The following is a 24,873-nucleotide window of genomic DNA, read 5'->3' as shown; positions in this document are numbered from 1 at the left end:
CAGTCTCCAATTAATGCATGTTTTGGGGATGTGGGAGGAAAACCCATGGAGGCCCGGCGAGAACATGCAAATTCCACACAGGCAGGGCCGGGATTGAACCCTGAATGTATATCATTTATTCTTTCTTTTTTTCTATTTCAGGGTAATTGATGTATTTTACTTTTGTTGCAGACTGAAAACAACTAATAAATTTATTATTTATTTTAAAATGATTTATATCTTTTAATTTTGTACTTTCTATCATGTTTATTAGGATTAAATTAGATTATATACATTTATGTACAATGTTACATATAGGTGACCACGCTTGCGTAGTGTCGCTGTCAGCATGGCGCTCAAAATAAGCACGTCTCATCCACTCATAAAGCTGTTATTTTACTCGTCACAAGGTGGCAGTAATGAGTATTGAAATCACTTTTCAATTCACCAAAAACAGCAGAGAGTAACCCAAAGAGCAGGAAGACGAAAACTACGTAGAAGAAGACGCCTGATTTGGATCACCGGAGGAAAACGCCGAGGACTTTTTTCCGGTTATAAATACACGGGTAATTTTCAGTGGGTAAGGTTAACCGTCTATCACATCACTTAATGTGAAAGTGTATTTTAACACTGAATGTGTGGAGACCCAAATGTGGCAATTGTGTGTTACATACTAACGAACTGGTTGTGTTTTCCCACCGATTTCGCAGTTTAAAATGGCCGCTGTGTGATGTGATATAGCTGGGATAACTCGCCATTTAACCGAGTCATTTAATTATTTTTTTTTTGTTGCTTCATTGGGTTTGTGTTTTGTGCTTGCATTTCGTCCATCTCTTATCATTCTAAACAGTATCTTATCGGCGTGATTGAGCCATTTGAAAGAACACAGAATTCTGCTGTAAAAAGCAAAAGTAAAATCAGGTCAACCGAAAGTAGTTCAAACATTTTTTGGAATTAAATTGGAATTATTGCTAGCACGTGTTCACAGTTCCGTGGGTTTGTTTGGAATCTTTGCTCAATGCGGAGGGAATGGCAAAAACATGTTAGGTTAATGGTTTATATCGAGACCCTTTCCCCCAAAAAATCGTAAATCTTGTTCATGTATTCCCATTAATTCCCTTATAAAAAATAAAAATGCCATCTATTACAGGGCTCAACATTAACATTTGCAGCTACTTGCCCTATTGGACAAGTGACTAAATCTCACTTGCCCCATCCGAAAGCCCACTTGCCACAGCTTTCAACAAATATTACATGCTTTTATAGCAACTGTTGATAATCCCTACATCATATAAAATATATTATACGTTTTGTTATTGTTTATTGCATACATGTGACAAAAAATAAAACAAAAACAAATCTAAATAAAAAAAATATTGTAATAGTTTGGCACAATGACTACTAAATAAGGACTTTTAACAAATGTCTAGTGAATTTAAAAAAAATATGGCAAAAGGTTGGCACAATAACAAATGACTAACAAATAAAATGAATAATGACTTTTGGCAAATGACAAGTGAATAAAATAGTAAATATTTTTATTGATCAGGAAATCTAGCAAGTCATTTTCCTCAGCACAGCTCAATAGGAACTATGAATTTGCAGTGTGTAATTTAAAACACGTGGATTTGTTTACAACACTGACCGGATGCAGCTTTGAACAATATGTCGAGTGGTTTTCCCTTTTGTGTGTTGCCGTTTCATCACAATATAAACTGATAACTAAATGTGTCATGTCAAAATATTATTATCATCGATGACAGCACTTATCATTCGTATAAAGAAAATATAGTAACTTCGTCGGACTTTCTTACTTCAGATTTTCCTTGATTGTATTTCGATGTTCAACTATTCTTGACACGCACGAGGTGGTCTTTATGCTGTGGAAGAAGTCAGCTCAGCCAGCAACTCAGAAACTTGTATGTTAAGCTGTTGTTGTCACGTTGTTTCACGCGATGTCAGGCGTTAATTATCAAAACTATCGACTCGGACACAATAATTTTTTAATAAATGCGAAATTACGATATTTCTGTGAAAATTCCCACTTGCCCGGTCAGGCAATCGTATTGTACATTTACTTTCCCGAAGATGCTTTTCAGGCAAGTAGGGCAATCGGGCAATCGTTATTGTTGAGCCCTGCATTATGAATTTAGGGCCCATTTAAACAGTTTCAACTGTTTATTTTTGCAAATTTGGGCTTCCAGCTCATAAAACCTACAAAATCAGGAATTCCAAAAATTATACTACTCTGGGAAAAAAAAAAAATCATAGATACTTCTGCACTTTTTTTTCATTTTTTAGAAAAAATATTAGGGTCATGTTAAATCAACCAAAATATGGCAATTTCAGATCCAAATGATGATCTAAAATACTTGGTTGGGATTCCATCCATTTTCATAGCCCCTTATCCTCACAGGGGTCACGGGAAATCGCCTATCCCAGCTATCTTCAGGCAGGAGGCGGGGTACACCTTTGCTTTACTCACTGTCTTGATGCGCTGTGGTGTTGAGGCAATAAGCCTCTGGTACATATCCAGGAAAGGAACTTTGACAGATGGTAGGAGACTTTGCAAAAAGGATGTAAAGGGCTGCTGCAGTCACTGTGATTTGACGGGCGCGTATGTGCCCACGCACCGTCGGACTCTCAAATCTGCACAGTTGAGCACAAGAATTCATGCTCATAAAATTTGTTACGAGTAGAAATGCATTGATATTGAAAGACATCGCATTTTTTGGAGGCTTGACATTAATTTACCTGTTTATTTAATAACCATTGGGAACAAAACAAGCCTGATCCTAAACAATCAGTAGTAACCTGGAAACAGGAAATGCAAGTTAACTGTGCTAAGCATGTTCGGAACTTATTCCAGAAGCACATGTTCCGAGCGCGTTTACATCAAAGGTCATCAACATCATGAGCCATGTCAAAGGAAATTCATTTACACTGAAAACATTTCTGGGATATAACTAACACGGGTAATGTTTCAGTATGAGATTGTGATTTCCTTTGACTTGATCTAAGTTCTAACGTCGGATGAGTCTGTCCATGTGTCTAAATGCGAACGGTCATTTTCTTCGTAGTACTGCTTTATCTTGAAGTTGAAAACTTTTCCCCTCTACATGCTTTAGGAAGACATAGATCAGGGGTGCCCAGACATTTTTACCCCAAGATGTATTTTTCCAGCTGCTAGCCTCTCGCGATCGGGGGGGCTGTTTTTTTTTTTTTTCTTTAGAATGACCAATGATGAAATAAAATGGCCAAGTCAAAAATATCTATCCACTACAAAAATGCAAAACATTTATAAGTATATTTATAAGTATATATTCGCTTTCTTTGTGTGTAAATGTATGTTTGTGTGCCTTGCATAACCGTATGAGCCAATATTGCACAACAGAACATAATTAAGTATAAACATTTTTTGTAACCATCTGAGTTCATGTTGTTGATCACTAAACACCATACGAATTAAAATGCAGACCTTGGCTTTGTCATTCACATCAGTGGATTCGTCCAACTGCAGTGAGAAACACTCACAATCTAGGATGTCCTTCCACACATCAGCCACGGCTTAACAGTCCCGTGTCACTGTACTCCTGGACAGCAGTGGCTTTCGCTGTTAAACTATATTGTATGAAAAGTGACTGCGGTGCGGCCGCCAGTTGGGATTTTAGTTCGATCGCTTTTCTCATTATCAGCTTGCTTTTCGGCGGAATGTCGGTGTCGTATTTTCCATAAACAGTTTTAAAATGCCACTCCACATTTCCCTTCTTTGGTGTTACAATAATACACTGGCAGATGATTCAATCTCACTTTGAAAATGACTTTGTGAAAAATAAGTCCGCCTCCCATTCTGTATGAAAGTGATGTTTTTGTCTTCTTCTTTACACCAGCATCCATACTCAGGTTTGATAAGATTTCTTAAGTGAGGCCTTAAAACAGGGGGAAACTCACTGACTAGCGTGTTTTCCTGTACTGTCGTTTACACATGCGGTGAGCTTGAGGTATTAAAAAAAATACATCTTTTGTTTTTTTTTCCCCCAGGCACGCCGTCGCGATCGACCCAAACTGCCCGGTTGATCGCGATTGACACATTGAGCACCCCCGATATACATCCACTGCTAGCTTTCATCAATGAATTGACAGTGGATACTGGCGTCAATTTCGCTAGATTATAACAATACATCATGATTGCTGACAGGAACGTTTGTTACAATGTATGGCGAGTTTGTTGCCACTAACGCAATTATGTTGAACTAAACTTTCAGCATTTTCAAAACATTGCGTGTATAGATAGTTCGTGTTTATTCCTTGACAGGCTAGTGCATTTAAGTTTTCTTCAGATTAAGTTTGTCAAATCAAAAATTTTTATTGCTGAAAAATTTTAAATACCGTTGTATATCATGTTCTACAAATCTTCTTTTCCTTTCAGCTTGTCCCTTTTGGGGTCGCCACAGCGTGTCATTTTTTTCCATCTAAGCCTATCTCGTGCATCATCCTCTCGAACACCCACTGTCCTTATGTCCTCCCTCACAACATCATTCAACCTTTTCTTTGGTCTTCCTTTCGCTCTTTTGCCTGGCAGCTCCATCCTCAGCACCCTTCTACCAATATACTCACTCTCTCGCCTCTGAACCCAGCCATCTAAGTCTGCCCTCTCTAACCTTGTCTCCAAAATATCCAACTTTGGCTGTCCCTCTAATGAGCTCATTTCTAATCCTATACAACCTGTTCACTCCAAGCAAGAACCTCAGCATCTTCATTTCTGCTACCTCCAGTTCTGCTTCCTGTTGTTTCTTCAGTGCCACCGTCTCTCATCCGTACATCATGGCCCATCCATATCATGTTCTACTAATATCAGTTGAAATTGGAAATGATCATTTGAGTTTGAAACCTTTTTCCATTTTAGTTATGTATTCATGCTATATTAATCTATTAAGAAGTTTTAAAATTGTTTTTTTCCCCAATTTTGTAATATACTGATATTCCATCCCTAATCACACCCGCAACTTTATATCTGCGGGCATTACTGACCATACCTGTACATTTTTCAAATATGACTAACTGCTGTAGTGAACACTTTACCAGAAGAGGCAGGAACATAGGCTTCAGAATCAGCTTTATTGGCCAAGTGTGTAAAAAGACAAGGAATTTTTCTCTGGCAGTCGGCGCTTCCCTGGTATGACAATCAGAACAAAGAACAAAAAAGTAACAAGAACAAACAACAAGAGACATTTCTGTTTGTTGGAATTATTCCTTATAAGAGTCACATCTTTAAGGGTGGCAGTAGAAGCACAGAGGTGGAATACATTTCTTACAGCTGATGTCATTTGAAGGCGGTTACTAACTCTAAGGTAGTGGTAGTGTTGTGTGGTCTTTTGAAGAGTCCTATGGCACGCTAGATGGACAGGAGGAGCTCCCGGAAGACTGGATTCCTCCAGCCAAGGTGATCAGAGGGACAGGAGAATACTTGGTGTATCTTCTGGTTGGAAAGGGCAGAAGGAGACTTGATGGTGGAACCTCAAAGTACAGGAAGCCATCCAAGGAAAGAGGTTAGCAAATATGAAATGGGACACAGAGAGGGCGTAGGAGAGGAGAAACGAAACAAATACATTGAGATGCGACGCAGGTTAAAGGTACAGGTGGCGAAGGGTAAACGAGGCATATCAGGACATGTACACCAGGTTGGACACTAAAGAAGGAGAAAAGGATCTCTACAGGTTGGCCAGACAGCGATAGAAATGGGAAGGATGTGCAGCGGGTTACAGTGAGAAGTTTAAGAAGTTGGTAAATGAAGCAAATGAGAGAAGGAAAAGTGGAAGAGACAAGCGTGGTTGACCAGGAAGTGGCAATGATTAGTAAGGGGGGCAAAAAAAGAGTGAAAAATGAAAGAGCAATTGGTCCCGATGACGTACTAGTGGAAGTATGGAAACATTTTGGATCGGTGGCTGAGTTTTTGACTAACTTGTACAACAGAATACTAGCAGTTGAGAAGATGCCTGAAGAATGGAGGAAAAGTGTGCTAGTTCTAATTTTTAAGAACTCAGGCAATCTGCAGTGCAGTGGGAACTAGAGGAGAATAACGTTTGAGCCACACAATGAAGTTATGGGAAATAGTAGTGGAGGCTAAACTCAGGACAAAAGTAAAGGGACAATCTGGTTTCATTGCTAGAAAGTAAACCAAGATGCAAGATGTCATGAAGATGCTAAAGGAGAAGTACGGAAAACGTCTGAAGTAACTATATTGTGTGTCTGTGGATCTAGAGAAAGTCTATGATACTGGTACTAAGATAAAAAATGTTACTACAAGTATAGGTCTGGTGTGGCAGAGAAATATAGTCAAGAAAATAAGTATTTGAACATCCTGCTATATTGCAAGTTCTCCCACTCAGAAATCATAGTGGGGTCTGAAATTTTCATCGTAGGTGCATGACCACTGTGAGAGATAATCTAAAAAGAAAAATCTAGAAATCACAATGTATGATTTTATTTGTTTTTTTAACGATTTGTGTGATACAGCTGCAAATAAGTATTTGAACACCTGAGAAAACCACAGTTAATATTTGGTACAGCAGCGTTTGTTTGCAATTATAGAGGTCAAGTGTTTCCTGTAGTTGTTCACCAGGATTGCACACACTGCATGAGGGATTTTGGCCCACTGCTCCACACAGATGATCTCTAGATCAGACAGGTTTCTGGGCTGTCTCTTAGAAACACGGAGTTTCAGCTCCCTCCAAAGATTTTCTTTTGGGTTTAGGTCTGGAGACTGGCTAGGCCATGCCAAAACCTTGATATGGTTCTTACGGAGCCACTCCTTGGTTTTCCTGGCTGTGTGCTTCGCATCATTGTCATGTTGAAAGACCCAGCCACGACCCATCTTCAATGCTCTGACTGGAGGAAAGAGGTTGTTCCCCAAAATCTCACAATACATGGCCGCGGTCATTCTCTCCTTAATACACTGCAGTCGTCCTGTCCCATCTGCAGAAAAAACACCCCCAAAGCATGATGCTACCACCACCATGCTTCAAAGTAGGGATGGCGTTCTTGGGATAGTACTCATCATTTGTCTTCCTCCAAACACGGTTAGTGGAATTATGACCAAGAAGTTCCATTTTGCTCTCATATGACCACAAAACTTTCTCCCATGACTCCTCTGTATCATCCAAATGGTCATTGGCAAACTTAGGACGGGCCTTGACGTGCTGGTTAAAGCAGGGGAACCTTCCATGCCTTGCATGATTTCAAACTATGAAGTCTTAGTGTATTACCAACAGTCACCTTGGAATCTGTGGTCTCAGCTCATTTCAGGTCATTGCCAAGTCCTGTCGTGTAGTCCTGGGTCCATGGGGCTCCACTCCGATTAAGATTGACGATCATGTCTAGCTTCTTCCATTTTCTCATTATTGCTCCAACAGTGGACCTATTTCCACCAACCTCCTTACAATTTCTCCATCGCCCTTTCCAGCTGTGTAGAGTTGTACAATTTTGTCTGGTGTTTTTGGACAGCTCTTTGGTCTTGGCCATGTTACAAGTTTGAGTCTTACTGATTGTATGGGGTGGACAGGTGTTTTTATGCAGCAAACGACCTCACACAGGTGCTTCTGATTCAAGGTAATACATGGAGTGGTGGTGGACTTTTAAAGGCTGACTAACAGGTCTTAGAGAATCAGAATTGTAGCTAATAGACAGGTGTTCAAATTATTATTTGCAGCTGTGTCACACATAATTCGTCATAAAATCATACATTCTGATTTCTGGATTTTTCTTTTTAGGTTTTCTCTCTCACAGTGGACATGCACCTACGATGAAAATTTCAGACCCCTCCATGATTTCTAAGTTGGAGAACATGCAATATAGCAGGGTGTTCAAATACAGTCGTGCCTCGGTTCTCGGCCACAATCCGTTCCAGAAGGCCGTTCAAGAAGGGAAATGTTCGAAATCCGAAGCGTGTTTTCCCATTACAATTAATGAAAAATGAAATAATGTGTTCCAACCCTAAAGCATTTTTTTTAGCTTCTCCTGGTAATAAACTGCATAGTAGAAATACATGTATAGTTTCAATACTTTATATAATCAAATCATTTTATAAATTATTTTTTGCTTAAAATGTATGCTTTAGTAGATTATGCTAGGCTGGGAGTGCATTGCCGTATCTGTAGCGACTCAGCCCCCAGCCTTGTGAACCTTTTTTGTCTTAACAAAGTCTTAACAAAAATGCAGGATAATTTTAAACAAGCAATAACGAGGGGGGAAAAAAAACAAAGACAAATTGTTTTTTATATGCACAGAAAGAAACGTACAAAAAAATTAACTTGCAACCAGAGGTTGGGTTAATGGTGGAACAAAAGAAAAAGCAATGCAAAACTATCAACTGTTTCAAATGTCTTCGGTGGGGTGACTCGCCCCCTACTCGCCCCAAAGAACGAATCTGTCGCCTGTTTCTTCTGTCTTTTGAGCACTTTTCTGAAGTTGTTCATAATATTAAAATTCTGCTTTATTAGGGTGATGGAGTTCGACAAAATTATGTATCTCGTTCCATTTGCGCAGATAGCTTTTATATCGGTACTTGAGAGATCCTTCATGCCTTATGCTTCCATACACTTTAAATGAGCAGTTCATGGTACAAAACAGTATATGTCGGGGTTGAAACAATTCTGCTCAGAAGAGTGAAACAAAATTCCTCTAGAGTGATGTGAAAGAAAAGTTTGTAATTTTTTTTTTACTTAATAAATTGATTTGTCATTTTAAAACTGCATTTTGCATTTCCTTGGGTTGTCTGTGATAATTTTTTTTGATGATTTTAAACCTTTATGTGTGATACAGGGGGAAAAAAAGGAAGGGGCAAATGTTTTTTCACAACACTATTTATAGAGCTCGTGCACGTAAGATCACCATTTTCACAGCGCCATATTGCTGGTCAAACAGCTGCTCGACATTGTGGGAGACATCGAACTGGAGGAGAATATTTACAATAGAGCTCGTGCATGTGACATCACCATTTTCACAGCGCCATATTGCCGGTCACACCTAGCTGCTCCGGGAGCTGTTGAACCAGAGCAGATTTCTCAAATTGCCTGAGACCTGTTGTGCAGTTGGTTGTCACAACAGACGAGACAGATATTCAAAGAGATCATTCTCTGGAATACCAGCTGAAAAGACCAGAAAATATTGATAGATTTCGTGAACATCATGGATGGTGCCCAACCAAAATACACACAGGGCTGTGTGGCGATCGCTTCATTTCAGGTAGGAATTATTATTCTCAATCTCAAATTACCAAGAAGTATGTATAATGCTCATTTGAGAACAATATGTATTTAAAAAAAATAAATCGTCTGTTGCAGAGAGGTTTACATGTGGCAGCGATACGCTTCCGAGTACAGAGGAGCTGACTCACTGTCCTCTTTTTTTTTTTTTTTGTTTTTCCCCCAATCATAGTTAATGAATGCGAGGGGGTCATTTATTTAAATATTGGTATTTGCAGTCACATTTGAAAAATGTACGGGTGTGGTCTGTCATGCTCGCAGATGTAGTTACGGGTGTGGTCTATCAGTCATTCCCGCAGATAAAGTTTCGGGTGAGATTACGGATGGAATCTCAAGACTTTAAAACAATTTACTGGATTAATGTATCGTAACTGTGAATGAAATCTAAAAAATAAACAAATGCATAACTAAAATAGAAATCAAAAATTTCAAACTCAGAAATGTTAATTTCCACTTTCAAAGGAGAACATGATATAAAACAGGATTTAAATTTTTCATAAAAAATTTTTGATCTGACAAGCTATCTGAAGAAAAGTTAAATGCACTGGCCTGTCAAGGAATAAACACGAACGGTCAATACCTGCAATGTTTTGAAAATGCTGAAAGTTTAGTTCAAGATAATCGGCGTTAGTGGCAGCAATCTTGCGATACATTGTGAACAAACATTCATGTCAGTAATCGTGATGTATTGTTATAATCTAGAGTAATTTACGACGGTATCTATTGTCAATCCATTAATGAAAGCTAGCAGTAGCTTCCTAAAGCATGCAGAGGGGAAAGGGGGAAAAGTTTTAAATTTAAAGATAACACGTACCATGGGGAAAATGACTGTTTGCACTTAGATTTATGGACAGACTAGTCTATCTAAGACTAGAACTTAGATCTTAGATACTTTATTATAGTTATATACTGAAATATTACCCTTTATATCCCAGAAATGTTTTCAGTGTAACTGAATTTCCTTTGACATTGCTCATAATGTTGATGACTTTGAACGTAAATGTGGTCGCTACGCATGAAGAAGCTCCGAACATGTGCTTTTGGGATAACTCAGGGCCCTGGCTTTTTCATCATTAGCCATTCTTTTTTAGCCAATTTTAATTTTCATTAGCCACTTTTCTGTAATCATAACCAAAAAATAGCCAATCACATGCTGGTCAAACTGCATTCTACTAACATGACATACTCCTTCTTGTTCTACATGCATCCAAATATCTTTCAGACGTAAATGTGAAACAAGGAATTATTTTTTTTTTTTATTGGTAACTGAATCTAATAAACATAAAGCGTGACAGAGATGTGTAATTAAAAAAGTTTCACAATCATCTTATATACTCATGACTGTAGAAAATAACATCACTCACTGTTCAACACTAAGTTTTTGCGTCATTCTTGCCATAAAGATTATCTTAACTGCTCACCCATCTCCAGAAACTTTTATCAAAATCAAACAATTGTTCTTCAGGGCCTTCAATTATAACGATTAACAGTTCACGTTGTACCACTGCCATCCTTTGTTTTTTTGGAAGATAATCCCAAAGGTTTCTAAATTTTCCATAGCATCCATAGGTAGCATGAACCTATGGCGACAAAGCGTAGTTTTGACGCGAACCTGGATGCAGTTGTCTCCGATGTAAAAAGTTATTCGCTCAACTTCTGGTATAGCTTCCGACGAAACTTTCGTCACGCTAAAGCCAGGAATCAAATAGGAATTCTTGTGGAATTGTATTCTAGGATAAACCGCCAATCTCCATGTTTGCCAATTTTTTTTTGCCATTTTAAAACTTTACTCACCAGGCTCATTATGTGTTTGCATATGGCAAGGGCCCTGTAACTTTCGCACATGCTCAGTACAGTTAACTTGCCTTTCCTGTTTCCGGGTGAATACTGATTGTTTAGGAGCAGGCTTATTTAGTTAACGTTTATGAAATAAACACGTAAATCAATGTCAAAACTACACAAAATTAGCGACATCTTTCAATATCTATTTTTTTCTACTCGTAACAATTTTATGCCCGTGATTTTTCGTGCTCGACTGCAGATTTGCGAGCGCAATAGCGCGTGTCAAATGTGAGTGACTGGTATTTGTATGGAATACCATCAGAAAAGACCAAAAAAGATCGGTGGATTTCAGCAATTAAACGTGATGGATGGTGCCCAACCAAATACACATGTCCATGTAGTCATCATTTCATTTCAGGTTGGAGTTATCAGGCATGAGCATTTCACGAAAACGATCGTTCCGTTACCGTGTCGTTACCCAGCCTGAGAAAACACGGAACCGAAAGTCCGTTTCCCAGATCTCAGGGCTTACTTTTAATAAAATTCGCCCATGTGTGGAATGTAAAACAAGTTGTCAATGAAATACAACAATCTGTATAAAACGAACCTACATGAACCCCTTTATTTTCAATGATTAAAACGCCCAGCTTTGTCAGTGTGGTTTACAAACAACACCGGTTTTTCGCTTCTGCGCTACGCATGCGCAAGGTCGAGTTATTCATATCCGGGTCACTCAAACGCTAGCCAAACATGTCGGTTGCTAAGCGTAAAAGACAAAATGCTCATGCCTGCTAAGGCTTTATTCTGAAGTACATGTAAAAACCGGTTCCCATGAGCATTATCAATGGGAACCGAAAAATCGTTTCCCAGGACAAAAATCAACGGAACCGAAAGATCGGTTACCATACTTGCCGAAATCCTCATGCCTGAGTTATTCTTCTCAATCTCAAATTACCAATAAGTATATATATAATGCCAGATTGACTCATTACAACAAGGCGTATTTAAAAAAAGAAGAAAAACTGTCGCAAAGAAGGTTTACAGAGGTTTGCATGTGGCAGCGTTATGCTTCCGTGTACGGAGGAGCTGTGTCCGTCCTTTTTTTTTTTTTTTTTTTTTTAACCCTCCCCCCTCTCAAATCTTATTTAATGAATGCGAGTTTGTGTAAAACCAGGGGTCATATATTTAAATATTGGTATTTATATTGAAAAAATCTGAGAGGGTCCATCACTATGTGGGATTTATTTTTGACTGAGAACAGATCCAGCAACGAAGTATTTGTATTGTCCAGACTTTTATACGCTCAAACTTCAGTGTAAATCTCGCCGATTTACTCACCAAGTCCATGTGTAGATCCACTTGTCCAAGACAAGTGGAAGCAGGTTAACAGTCCACTTTATCAGTGAAAACATCGACTTCGGGATTAAATATGGGTCCTCTATGCCAAGTTTCTCTCATTTTTCCACTTACCTCCGTTTATTGTCACCTTGTAAATGTTTAACAGTATCGAACAAAACCCTGGGCGTCGTGCTATAAGACACAGTTTCGTTTCGTCTCAACAGACTTAGCATTGAACAATGCTTTGTTTGACCAGCATTATGGCCAGTCACATGATTTTGGTGACGTAGGTGCACGAGCTCTATACTGCATCTGTTTATTTTGGCCATGGGCTTCGCTTTATTGACATTACACATTATAAATAATGTTGTAAAACAATGTTAACGTTATGTACATTATTTAAATGATTTAGGGGGAACCCAGAAATCTCATCTCCATGTTAACAGCTACTATAACACCGCAATAGTTAGAGAACACATTCAGTCACCTGATATTGAACTGAGTTTCTTTCCCCCGTTATATTTACCTTCCGGCTTTCAACAGCTCTTTCTTACACTACCTTAGTGTATATTACCCCGTGACGTGTTTTGAAGATGGGCAAGCAGTCATTTCAAAGTAATGCTTCATTCATCAATGCTGCCAGCAGTGGAGTGCACCACAATCACCGATTATAGCTTAGAGTTTAGTTTTTTTTTTTTTTTTTTTGAGCAAGGGACACAGTTAGAAACGTCATGGTTAGTATAAAGCTTTGTCTTGGTGAACCACTTGGAATTTTGGCCCATACAGCCTACTTGATGGATATAATGAATTGAAACTTCCTCCATCCGTCCATCCATCCATCGATTTTCCTAGCCGGTTATCCTCACGAGGGTCGTGGGAGTTTTGGAGCCTATCCCAGCTCTCAACGGGCAGGAGGCAGGGTACACCCTGAATTGGTTGCCAGCGAATCGTAGGGCACATTGAGACAAGCAGCCGCACTCACAATCACACCAAAGGGCAATTTAGAGTGTCCAATTAATGTTGCATGTTTTTTTGGGATGTGAGAGGAAACCAGAGTGCCTGGAAAAAACCCATGCAGGACCTCACAACTGTGAGGCCAACACTTTCCAGCTGCTCTACTGTGCCGCGGAATTGAAACTTGTCAATCGAAAAAAGTATTTCCAGAGTACGAAACATAAAATTCAAGGAATTGTTGAAATAAAAGTTTTACTTTAATGTGAAGTTTTTTTGGGAGGAGGGGGCAATATTTTTTCTAGGTGAAATTCCCCGAAAAAAACCTTTTTCTTCGGCACAAAAAATTAATTTCCTCTGAACCAATAATCTGCCATTCACTCTTTTGGAATTGGCCATTACATCTAGATTTAGCATTTTGACAGACTATTTTGGATAAATCTTGTCACATTATCTTAGTAAACAATTAACTTTTCCTGAAGTGTTATGTGAACCCACACATTGAAACAACATAAAGCCAGGCAGTGACATATTAGATGGGCCCACTGTTGGTCTAGCAAGTTTGTGGGTAAGTGAACCCAATGATCGGCTAACTTTCCCTGAAGTGTCTGTTTTGTGTACCATACCTAATGTCTAGCGGGCTCGCATACATTCACTCTTGCTCACCCGGTCCCTGCGCATGCCTTTACCCCAACAGATGCTGTAGTTCAAATAACGCACAACACTTAAGGAAATATGCAGTTTTTTTGTGCTGTGGCATAACTTGATGCTATCTGCATTCCATAGCGGTCAAAATGGGCTATGTTGTTATTACTAGGCAGCTATTATTAGGGAACTAGCCATTGTGCCAAAAATCCGCTTAATGCATGACAATGTTCTGTAATTATTACTTGGGGAGGTGCTTCTGTCGACTTGCGTTATAAAGTCTGTGTACCTGTACCTGTTTTTAACCCTAACCAAAAAAGTTTTAAAATGGAAACTGAAATGAAAATAATTTAATGCTCTACCCAAACAATTCAGTACTAAATCATTGTCAGTTTTAGCACGTTTTCAGCACTTGAAAAATATACGTAGAAACAATTACCCAAAATCACTTTACTTGGGTCTTTAGTAGTGACTATAGAATACGTATTGACAAATAATTTTGCAATTTAACTATTCTTAAAATGTCTCAAAAGATGTTAACCACAGCTTCTAGCATGAACTCGGAATCCCAAAATTCTTGTTGGTGTAATCTGGGGATTTAATTCACAGCTTCTCACTTTTAACAATTGTCAAGTATAAAATTCATTTGTTGTTAATTGTAGGATTCCAGACAGCCACTACATTATTCATAGTACTGGTTAAAACAATCAATAAGGTACAAAATAATTGTAAATGTGGGGGGAAAAAACTTTCAAATGTTTTGAAAAGTATTAAGGTTTATCCAAATTCACCTCATTGGTATATAAAAGGAGTGATTTCCAACTGGACAATATTCCTGCCTGAATTGGACAATATTCCTGCCTGTATCTTAAATCTGTTAAATCGGGGACCATTTTATCAAGGTTTTGCTGTACTTTTTTTTTTTTTTTTTTTACTATTTTTAGCCATTAGAAAGATAGGCTTTCATGCTCATCTCAAAACTGTGTATACCAGGGGCCACCAACGCAGTGCCCGTGGGCGAATGGTAGCCCGCGAGGACCATATAAGGCGCCCGCGAGGTATGTTCTAAAAATACAATAGGCCACAAATGTTACTATTTGTGCTTTAAATTCTGAATCGGACTTGCTTATGTGAATTAAAATTTTAAAATACATGTAACGTCATTTACTACAATAAATTAAAACTAAAATATTTTATTAAATTTGACGCAAACAGGTCACGTAGCCCTTCATACGATCGGTGCTCACGAAGTAGCCCACAGCCTCAAAAAGGTTACTGAGCCCTGGTGTATACTGTAATTGAGATCTCATTCTTGTTTTACAATTGAAGAACCATTCCTTAGTGTTGAAAATGTATTAAGTGTTTCAGCATTCCAGTTACATTTTGTTAACGTTTAGGTACTGAGCGGTGTCTGTGTCCATATTTGAAATTTTTACTTTTGTCCCTAAGGCCTTAGCTCTCTGTCTGGTGGCGAACGTGTCAGATGTGATGCTGTCTTACATAACGAAGCAGGAGTTGTGATATTTACCTGACTGGAAACAAATTTATCAAAAGAGAGTCCACTTATCAAATCAGTGATTTCCAACCTTTATAGAGTTAAGGTGCACGTTACAATTAAATGATCACGGTACACCAACAAAACGTAAGAAAAAGGCAGATACATTACTTACGATGAGTGCTTCCTCCTGTCTCATAATAGATTTGTTCCTACTGTCACAATGCCTCAGTGGCATCAATACGTGAGTAAAAGATACAGTACATTTCTTGTAAAAATAATTTTTAAACAATTATGAAAAACTTAATTTCTCGTGGCTTACTGTGCCACAGTACACTGAGAATCACTGAAGTAAAGGGAGATGTTTGGACTAGTAATCACACCATACCAAAATTCTGACTTCAATAAAACTTAGAATAGGTACAGAAAGTATTCACACCCCCTTAAAATTTTCAGTAATATATTCAGCCATTTCCTAAAACAATTTAAATAAAATATTTTCCTCATTGTTCTATCCTCTTATCCTAACCCCAGTGTATATACGACAACCCATATTTATTGGGTGAAAAAACAATTGGAAATTTTGGAAATGTATTAAAAAAGAACAGCTGAAATATCACAACCATTTCAATCCTTTGCTCAGTATTTAGTAGAAGTACCTTTGGACCCAATACAGGTATGGCGCACCAAGTTTTTCACACCTGGATTTGGGGATCCCCTGGCATTCCTGGTTGCGGATTCTGTAAGGTTGCATGGTGAATGTTGGTGGACAGTCATTTTCGGGTTTTTCCTGAGATGCTCAATTGGTTTGAATTCTGGCTCTGTCTGGGCCATTCAAGAACAGTCTGTTCTAAAGCCACTCAATAATTTTAGCTGTGTGGTACGGGGTCATTGTTTTGTTGAAAGGTGAACCTTAGGACCAGTCTGAGGTTCTGAGCACTGTGGAGAAGGTTTTTGTCCAGGATAACCATGTACTTTGCCACATTAATCCTTCCTTCAATGACAAGTAGTTGTTTTATCTCTGCAGCTATAAAACACCTCCACTGCATGATGCTGCCCCCAAAATGTTACAATGTTGGGACTATATTGGACAGGTAATGAGCGGTGCCTGGTTTTCTCCATACACAGTGCTGAGAGTTAAAATCTAAGCATTCTATCTTGGGCTCATTTGACCAAAGAATCTTATTAGTCACGATCCTAAGAGTCCTTCAGGTGTTTTTTTTTCTCCGTGTTTTTTTGTTTTGTTTTTTTGGCACAGGCTTTCATATGTCTTGCACAGCACAGGTTCTTTTTTTTTACCTCCTTCATCATGGCTCTTCTAACTTGATTGGTCAGTTTTGGTGGATGGAGAACTCGAAGAAGGGTTTTAATCATCCCAAACGTCTTCCTTTCAAGTATTATGGAGGATACTTTTTTTTTTTTTGGTAACTTTGGCCAGATCTGTGCCTTGCCACCATGCTGTCTGAGCTCATGGAGCAGTTCCTTTGACCTCATGATTCTCATTTGCTCTGACGTGCACTGTGAGCACTAAGGTCTTATTTGGACAGCTGTGCGGCTTCCCAATCAAGTCCAGTGGGTATAATGAAACACAGCTGGATGCCAATGAAGGTGTTGAACCACACCCCAAGGATGATCAGAAGAAATGGCCAACACCATGGTTAAATGTGAGAGCAAAGGGTCTGAATTCTTTAGGCTGTGTGAAATTTCAGTTTTTCTTTACCAAATCTGCATAAAATTCAACAATTCTGTATTTTTCTGACAATAAATTGGGTGCCATGTCCACATTGAGGGGGAAAATGAACAAATTATTTTTGTAAATAGCTGCAATATAACAAGTTAAAAATTTAAGGGGATTTGAAAACTTTCCTTATTCACTGTGTCTACCAGCATTTATGACATTATTCTCTGCCAGACAGTTGGTTTCAAGGGAACATTGGAGATGAAAATTGAAATGGTGGAACAGAAGTTAAGATTTTGTAGAGGGTTTGGGTTTTTAAAAGGATTTCCATATTTACCTTTTGATTAAAGAAACAATCTCTTCTGATATTAAGTTGTGCTTATATACTATTAAAGAAAAACATGGAATGGTAAGGGTTATTTTCTTTGAATATATTTATAGCTTGAGATATTATTTAAAAAGTATTGACTTGTATTAAAAATATTGAAAAAGGAATCAATATCAATTACTTTGAAAATAACTACTGCCTGTCCATCTATAATAGTTTATTTCTGCTTTTCACCTCACAGCCACACTGTGCATTCAGAATAATTTGCATCTTGCATGCACCCTTCATTTGGAGTCGATTCCAACCATCTCCTGCACCAAAAGTACCAGAGGGACCCTTTTCACATTTGGACCTGGAGACGATGCCATTACAATGATCACATATTGATCATATTGCCATTCGTGGGTAGATCATTCATGGTTAGCTTTCCATCCTTGCGATGAAAACAGTTGGTGTACAGCTGCCACAGGTTGATTTCTGAGCTACTTCCTCCCTTGCCCAATCCACCCGAATCTTCTCAATAGTACTTCAACAGAAAAACTCAGTTACATAGTTGTATCTCCCAGGTTGCTGCAATGTATCGCCACAAGTCCCAGTCACAAGGCCCACAGTCTTTCGGCAACGTGTCCAGGACTGATCATCATCAACCTCCAAATCGGCGACATAATTCCCCTGGTTCAAACCCTGGCTTTCGATTTCCTCGCCCCACCCAACTTCCTGATGAGCTGGAGTCGGCTCTGGCTATTCGTGGTGCAAGGGACATGGACCATCACCTCACTGACCACACAAATCGGCCAAATCAACAACAGAACCGAGGCACAGTGTCTGTCGTCGGTCAACATGGATGCTACAATACTAATGCTGGAACACTGACCAGTGAGAATCAATCTAGCCATCTTAATAGGGGGGACTGGTCAGACTTCCAACCGCCATCTAAATTGTTTGCCAGCCCTGCATCTGATGGCACCTATCACTCTCAGCAACTCCAAGGGCTTCAACAGCAGCCGCAAAGCAACCAAACTGGATCAGCCCTTCCAAGCTGGGTCTCAAGCCGCTCGTCCTCTTCGCAAGCTCAAAAACCCCATTGTGGAGTTGTGGATAGTCAGGGTTTGTACACACCTGAAAGTGCAGGAAGTATCTTGGCGAGCTTTGGACTATCAAATGCTGACCTCGAAGTTCTGAGTCATTACCCAGATGATCAGCTCACCCCAGATACACTCCCTTTTATTCTCCGTGACATACAAATCAACAAGTCGGACAACCAAAGTACAGTAACACGGAGCATTCATGGCAAGATCCTTCCTTCTCCAAACACTTCCAAACTGACTGATACTTGTTTTTCCGAAGTGCCCAGTCTTCTGATGGTTACAAAGACAGCAGGTAAAGTTATTGACTATGGCCATGCCAGTCGTGCAAAGGAAAGTACTATCAAAGAGACTTTCAAAAGGGAAAAACTTTCAAATGAACGGGTGGTTCAGATGTACTCATCTACATCAACTCCAAGAGTAGAAAAGGTAGAAAAACGTCAAATACGTTTGGTACACTTGGAATCAAGCAAGCATGGAGATCGGGACTATCGCAGGACAAGTGGAGACCATCACAAGAGCAGTCTTTCACGGAATACTGAAGGTCCACCATCTAAATCTCGTGTTGTTGACAAAGACTACAGGCACAATGGATCCAAGCAAAGTCTCTCATCTGAATCCAAGAGGGAGGTGTACTCGAGGAGGTCGCTTTCGTCTTCCTCTGGCACAAGTGGACACAATATCAGCAAGAAGTTCCCTGATTCCAGCCTTATAAGTGATTTCTCTGGCACAAGTCCAAAAGTGTTTCCTCATTCCTGCTCCGTGTGCCACATTCACTGTGATCATAAAAAGGTGAGTGTTACTAAATCCTTATCAGCTATCAAGGATTATCCTAAAAGAATGTTTATAAAGTCTTGCATCAGTCATATGTATGAAATATATGATGCCCTTGTCAATCACTCGTAATGCAGTGTGCAGTGTAGTGTGCAGTTTTTTGGGGAAAAATGGTTCATCTTAAGTTTGCCAAATATGTAGCTGTTTTTGGTATCCAGTGTTCCCTCATTATTTGCCGGAGTTAATGGTCGTTAACCCCCTGAACCCTGAAAAGCTGTGAATAATTGATAAATAATTGATGCATTTTTTAAAATGCCAATGCATGATATATACCTTATTTTCACGACCATCAGGGCCAATTAAGTCTTAAATTCTCTTCAAAACAAACGGAGCACCTTAAAATAATTTCTGTAAATGTTTTTTGAGCGACTTTTTCAACAAGCTATGACCAAACTCACTGGTTTCAATGCATGCAAACTAGCACATGTTAGCATGCATGTTGTACAGTACCACATTGTGGAGCTCACGAGGCACTGAGAAACAATTGCTGTTTTACATATGTAAGTAGAAGCTTACATGCCCCCACACAATGACACTTGTAGGCAAGTCATTAGTCAACAAGATGTTCACACTCATTGTGTCATATAAAAACAAAAATTATCCCACCACAGGAAACAGAATAGCATAAATAGAAAATAATAAAACAGAGCAATGACTGAAGAAATAATTGACACAAAACATCCACTTTAAATCCTATTCATATCCTTAGTGCCGCAAAGCATGGTGGGAGCACCTTCCAGAATGTTCCCAGAGTTGTTTTTGGGAGCATTGTCTGAAGCAATTTTTCCTCACTGTCTCCTGAGCGCCTTCATACGGTAGTTTCCACAGACAGTGAACCACGCTAGCATGATGCTAACAATGTAACCAGTTTATAAGGTTGTACTTCAGTGGAGTAATTGCACAACATTTACAGATTTTAGAACTAGTGCACATAAGGTGCCCATCTCTTGAGGCAAAAATGTTATTTTTTTAATGTACCATATGGTTGTGAAAATACAGTACATTATGGGTGGGTGACTTTGAGAGCAAAATCCTTGAGTATACAGGCCCACAGATGGTGGACTGCGAATGGGTAAGGGCATACTGGATTTCAGAATTTTAATTCATTTTTTAAATATTGTAGGTTGCATATAATATGACATTAAGTTTTTGGGCCAGATAGTGGTGGCCCTGTCAGAACTAGTACTGCTCCTTTTTTTTTTCACGATATATTCCAAACGTTTTAATTTACACATTCGTACATTGATTAATTTATAACTCATAGAAATCAACTTTCACCATAGTTCTGAGCGACAAAATATTGAAATCTTAAATCTTTTAAAGATTTAACTTTATCTGCCATGGCCAAAAAAAAAAAAAAAAAAAAAAAACCTGAAAGGTTTTTTTTTTTTTTTTTTTTTTTTTTTTTTTTTTTTGTATCACCAATTTTCCTTTTGGAAGACCAACATATAACTCTTTTACACAACATTGAAACATAACATTTCAATTAAGTTTTACATACAAGCACTCTTTTGGAAGTAGAAATGAACAAAATAAGCAATAGCAATTTGAAGAAGGTTTGCTGATCCCAAGCCACGCACACACAAAAACACATGCAGAGACCTACTGACCTCACTTACTGTTGTACTAGGTGCAGTCCTCTCCTCGATCTAACTCATTGTGGCTGCAGCGGCTGGGGTCCTTGATAGCTGCTGCCACCATTAGATGTACAGTGTCACAAGCGCGTTGCCCAGGTCCTTGAGAAAGCTGCACCTCTTGTATAGCTTTGACATATTCTAGTTAGGGCAGATCTCAGTCCAGATGACAAACCTGTCATATGCCAATGCATTGAACAAGTTATAAAAGATGAACAATGGCCAGCACGCAGACATTAACTTGTTACTCTGTCCCAGTTATCTGGTCGTACACTCTCAGTGCGCAAGAATACCTTTCCAGCACCGTGAAAACAATGCAAATTAATTAGATATATAAGCCAAATATCATGCAAAATGTTTGGGCTATTTATACAACAGAGCTCGTGGCATCTAGAAAGAGGTTCAGGATGGTTATGGAGAAAAAGCATGTCATGGAATTGCTTGAGGTCAACTACTTTCCTCTATAGAAGATAGTAGGAGTGAAGCTGACGTAAAAATCTTTAGGATGGCAGATCTTGGTTTATACACCCAAAGGCTACAACAGCTTGGTGTTGAGACAGGGGCACGCATAAATAGCACGCACCTTAAAGATCATATTGTGACTCATTTGCCAGGAATCAGTGCATATAAAAAGGGTTGTGACGTCTTGCTTATGAACAAGATGTTGGCACAGTTCTGTGGCAAGGCTATCAAGATTGGGATGAACAGAGCCTTACCATGACCAAAATCGCAAATATAGTCAGAAATATCTTTTCAAAGAATATCAGATTTGCAGGTACATTTGTAAATCATCATGTGCTATTCCATTATATGTTATAATAATTCTGATGTTTTATGTTACATAAGAAAAATTATCATAATAATGTAAAGGTATCCACAGGATACACAACTTCAGTCGATACTAACCATGCATTTCAGGTCTCGTGCCATGTTAGAAACAAAAGAAAACATTTTATTGTTCAATCACTTGAATGAGAAACCACATACATTTTTCGTTTCTTATGCACGACAATAAAAATTTCAAACAGAGTTTACCAAACTTTATTGAATGGAACCACAGAGGTATTTGGCTGAAAATTCCTTCACTTCTAAAATTTGGGTAAACCATAGTTACAACTTATGTTTTTTGTTCTGACAGTTTTACACCATGTCCAGAAGGAAAAAAAAAACTTTCCTTTAAAATTGATAACATTGAAATTCAAAAAAAAAACTTTCCTTTAAAATTGATAACATTGAAATTCTTGAAAACTCGATCTAACAAGGTTTGCTGCTGTGTTGCTAGTGTGAAACAGTTGCCTGGTAAGAGATAGATCAGTTTCTGATTCACTCCATATCTGAAAATGATCAGTGCACCTTAATGTACCCTTGTGCAAAGTTTCATGCTTTTATCACAAACTCAACAATTTTGGGCAAAATCTGCACCGATCTCCTGGACTGCATGAATATCCTCTTTCACTACCTCTATGAACCTTCTGTGAGGTGTTCCATGAGCTGTCCTGCCTGGCAGCTCCATCCTCATCATCCTTCGACCAATATACTCTCTCTCTCCCCTCTGTATGTCTCCAAACTATCTGCTTTGTCTCTTAGTCTGCTAAACATCTAACCTTGGCTGTCCCTCTTATAAGCTCATCTCTAATTTTACCTGGTCACTCCAAAAAGGAATCTCATCTTCCTTTCTGGCACCTCGAGCTCTGCTTCCTGTTGTCTCTTCAGTGCTACTTTCTCAAATACATACACCACGACTGACCACACCAATTTTTTTTAATACACTTTGCTTTTCATCGAAGCAGAGATTCTTCAGTCACATTAACGCTTAATCTTCCGCCAACTGTTCCTCTATGATCCCCCCCCCTCCACCCTCAGTCATGCAAAATTGTCATCTTCATTCCTCTTTTTCAGTGTATCCCTCCACCTTTCTAACCCTTTCTCCACATGGTCCCTTCTTTCATTGCAGATCAATATGTTATTTGCGAACATCGTGATCCATGGGGACTCCAGTCTAACCTCATCTGTTAGCCTGTCTATCGCCACTGCAAACAGGAATGGCCCCCGAGCTCATCCCTGTCGCAGTCCCACCTCCACCTAAAACTCCTCCGTCACCACTACAGCGCACACCACAACCGTTCTGCTGCCCTTATAAATGGTCCTGTACAATTCTAACATACTTCCCTGCCACCCCAAACCTCTGCATTCATTACCATAGTTCCTCTCTAGGTACTCTGTCATAGGATTTCTCTTGATCAACAAAAACAATTTAGCGCCTTCTGAGCTTCTCTGTACTTCTCCAACACCCTCAAGGCAAATAATACATCTATGGTACTCTTTCTAGGCATGAAGCCATACTGTTGATGAGAAATACTTCTGTCCTGAGTCCAGCCTCCACTATGCTTCACTATACATCATTGTGTGGCTCATTAACTTCATTCTTCTGTAGTTCACAGGCTCAGCACATGACCTTGGTTCTTAAAAATGGTACAAGCACACTTTTCTTCTATCCTTTTGTGATTTTCTCACCTGTGAGAATTCTGTTGTACAATCAGAATCAGCTTTAATGGCTTGGTCAAAACTGGTAAAAAATTATAGTCACCTCTCCTTGATGCTTCCATACCTCCACAGCTATGTCATCTGACCAACTGCCTTTCCATTTTTCATTGTCTTTAGTGCCTTTCTAGCTACCCCTCACCAATCATAGCTACTTCGTGGTTCGCCATACTTGCCTCTTATACTCCTCTCTCTGATTTTTCTCATAAACTTCAGAACACTGCTGGTTATGCAGTTGGTTATAAAGTAGTGAACCTCACTATCCTTCAATGTAAACTGAGCTTTTCTGTGACACTCCTTTTATACTCAGTCCTGACATCTGTTTCCAGATTACCTGGTCACCTGTGCAATGTGCCAAACAAGTGTTAATTTAAAGCATTCCTCAACTTTCCTAGTCTTTTGTTGCCTCTGTCTCACCTTTTTTGGAAAGTGTTCAAAATTAAAGAATATTTCCAAATAAACACAAAAATCCATCAGTTGGAACATGTATTTTTTTTTTTTTTAGTTCAGTCTTATTAAGGGTTACATGACCTTTTTGCGTCAAACTTCCAAAATAACAAAACTTGTATTTTACAAATACAGCAGTGCCTTGGTTCTTGACCACAATTAATTCCAGAAGGCCTTGGTTCTTGACCACAATTAGTTCCAGAAGGCCGGTCGAGAAGTGAAGTGTCCGAAATCCGAAGCGCGCTTTCCCATTACAGTTAATGGAAAATGAAATAATTCATTCCAAGCCTAAAATATATTTTTTTAAAGCGTTTTTTTTTTTTTTTTTTTTCCTTGATGATAAACTGCAGAAATATGTGTATAGTTTAAATACTTTATGTAGTTAAATCATTTAAGAAATAATTTTTTTCCTTAAAATGTATGCTTTAGTAGTAGTGTACAATAGGCTGGGAGTGCATTTCCGTATCTGTAGTGACTCGGCCCCCAGCCTGTAAACCTTTTTTTTTTTTTTTTTTTATTAAAAGTGTAGAATAACTTTAAACAAGCAATAATGAGGTGGGGGGGTAACAAAGATAAATTGTTTTTTTTTTTTTATTTGTACCATGTAACTTGCAAAAAAATGTAACTTGTAACTAGAGGTAGGGTAATGGAACAAAAGAAAAAAGCAATGCAAAACAATCAACTGTTTCAAATGTCTTCAGTCTGTGTGACTCACCCCTTTTTAACAAAGAACGAATCTGTCACCTGTTTCTGGCATATTTTGAACACTTTTTTGAATTTCCTGATCACATCAGTAAAATTTTGCAGTGCTCTTTAACATTCTGCTTTATTAGGGTGATGGAGTTCGACAAAATTGTCGTTTCATTTGGCGCT

At 38.8% G+C, this 24,873-nt stretch overlaps 1 protein-coding gene across 2 annotated transcripts in view; it reads left to right on the top strand.

The window, feature by feature from the left end:
• Positions 1–407: 407 nt before the first annotated feature.
• Positions 408–24,873, top strand: part of LOC133506297 (zinc finger protein 638-like) — a 105,734-nt gene continuing 81,268 nt past the window's right edge. For both annotated transcript variants that reach the window (XM_061830298.1, XM_061830297.1), the window contains exons 1-2: positions 408–559; positions 17,701–19,336. In XM_061830298.1, coding sequence (XP_061686282.1) covers positions 18,035–19,336 — 1,302 coding nt within the window. In that variant the 5' untranslated portion in view covers positions 408–559; positions 17,701–18,034. The remainder of the gene's footprint in view (positions 560–17,700; positions 19,337–24,873) is intronic.

Source organism: Syngnathoides biaculeatus, chromosome 9 (assembly GCF_019802595.1).
Source record: "Syngnathoides biaculeatus isolate LvHL_M chromosome 9, ASM1980259v1, whole genome shotgun sequence".
Classification (NCBI taxonomy): domain Eukaryota; kingdom Metazoa; phylum Chordata; class Actinopteri; order Syngnathiformes; family Syngnathidae; genus Syngnathoides; species Syngnathoides biaculeatus.
The sequence above is the reverse complement of the archived record's forward strand: the minus strand, read 5'-3'. Positions and strand labels throughout refer to the sequence as shown.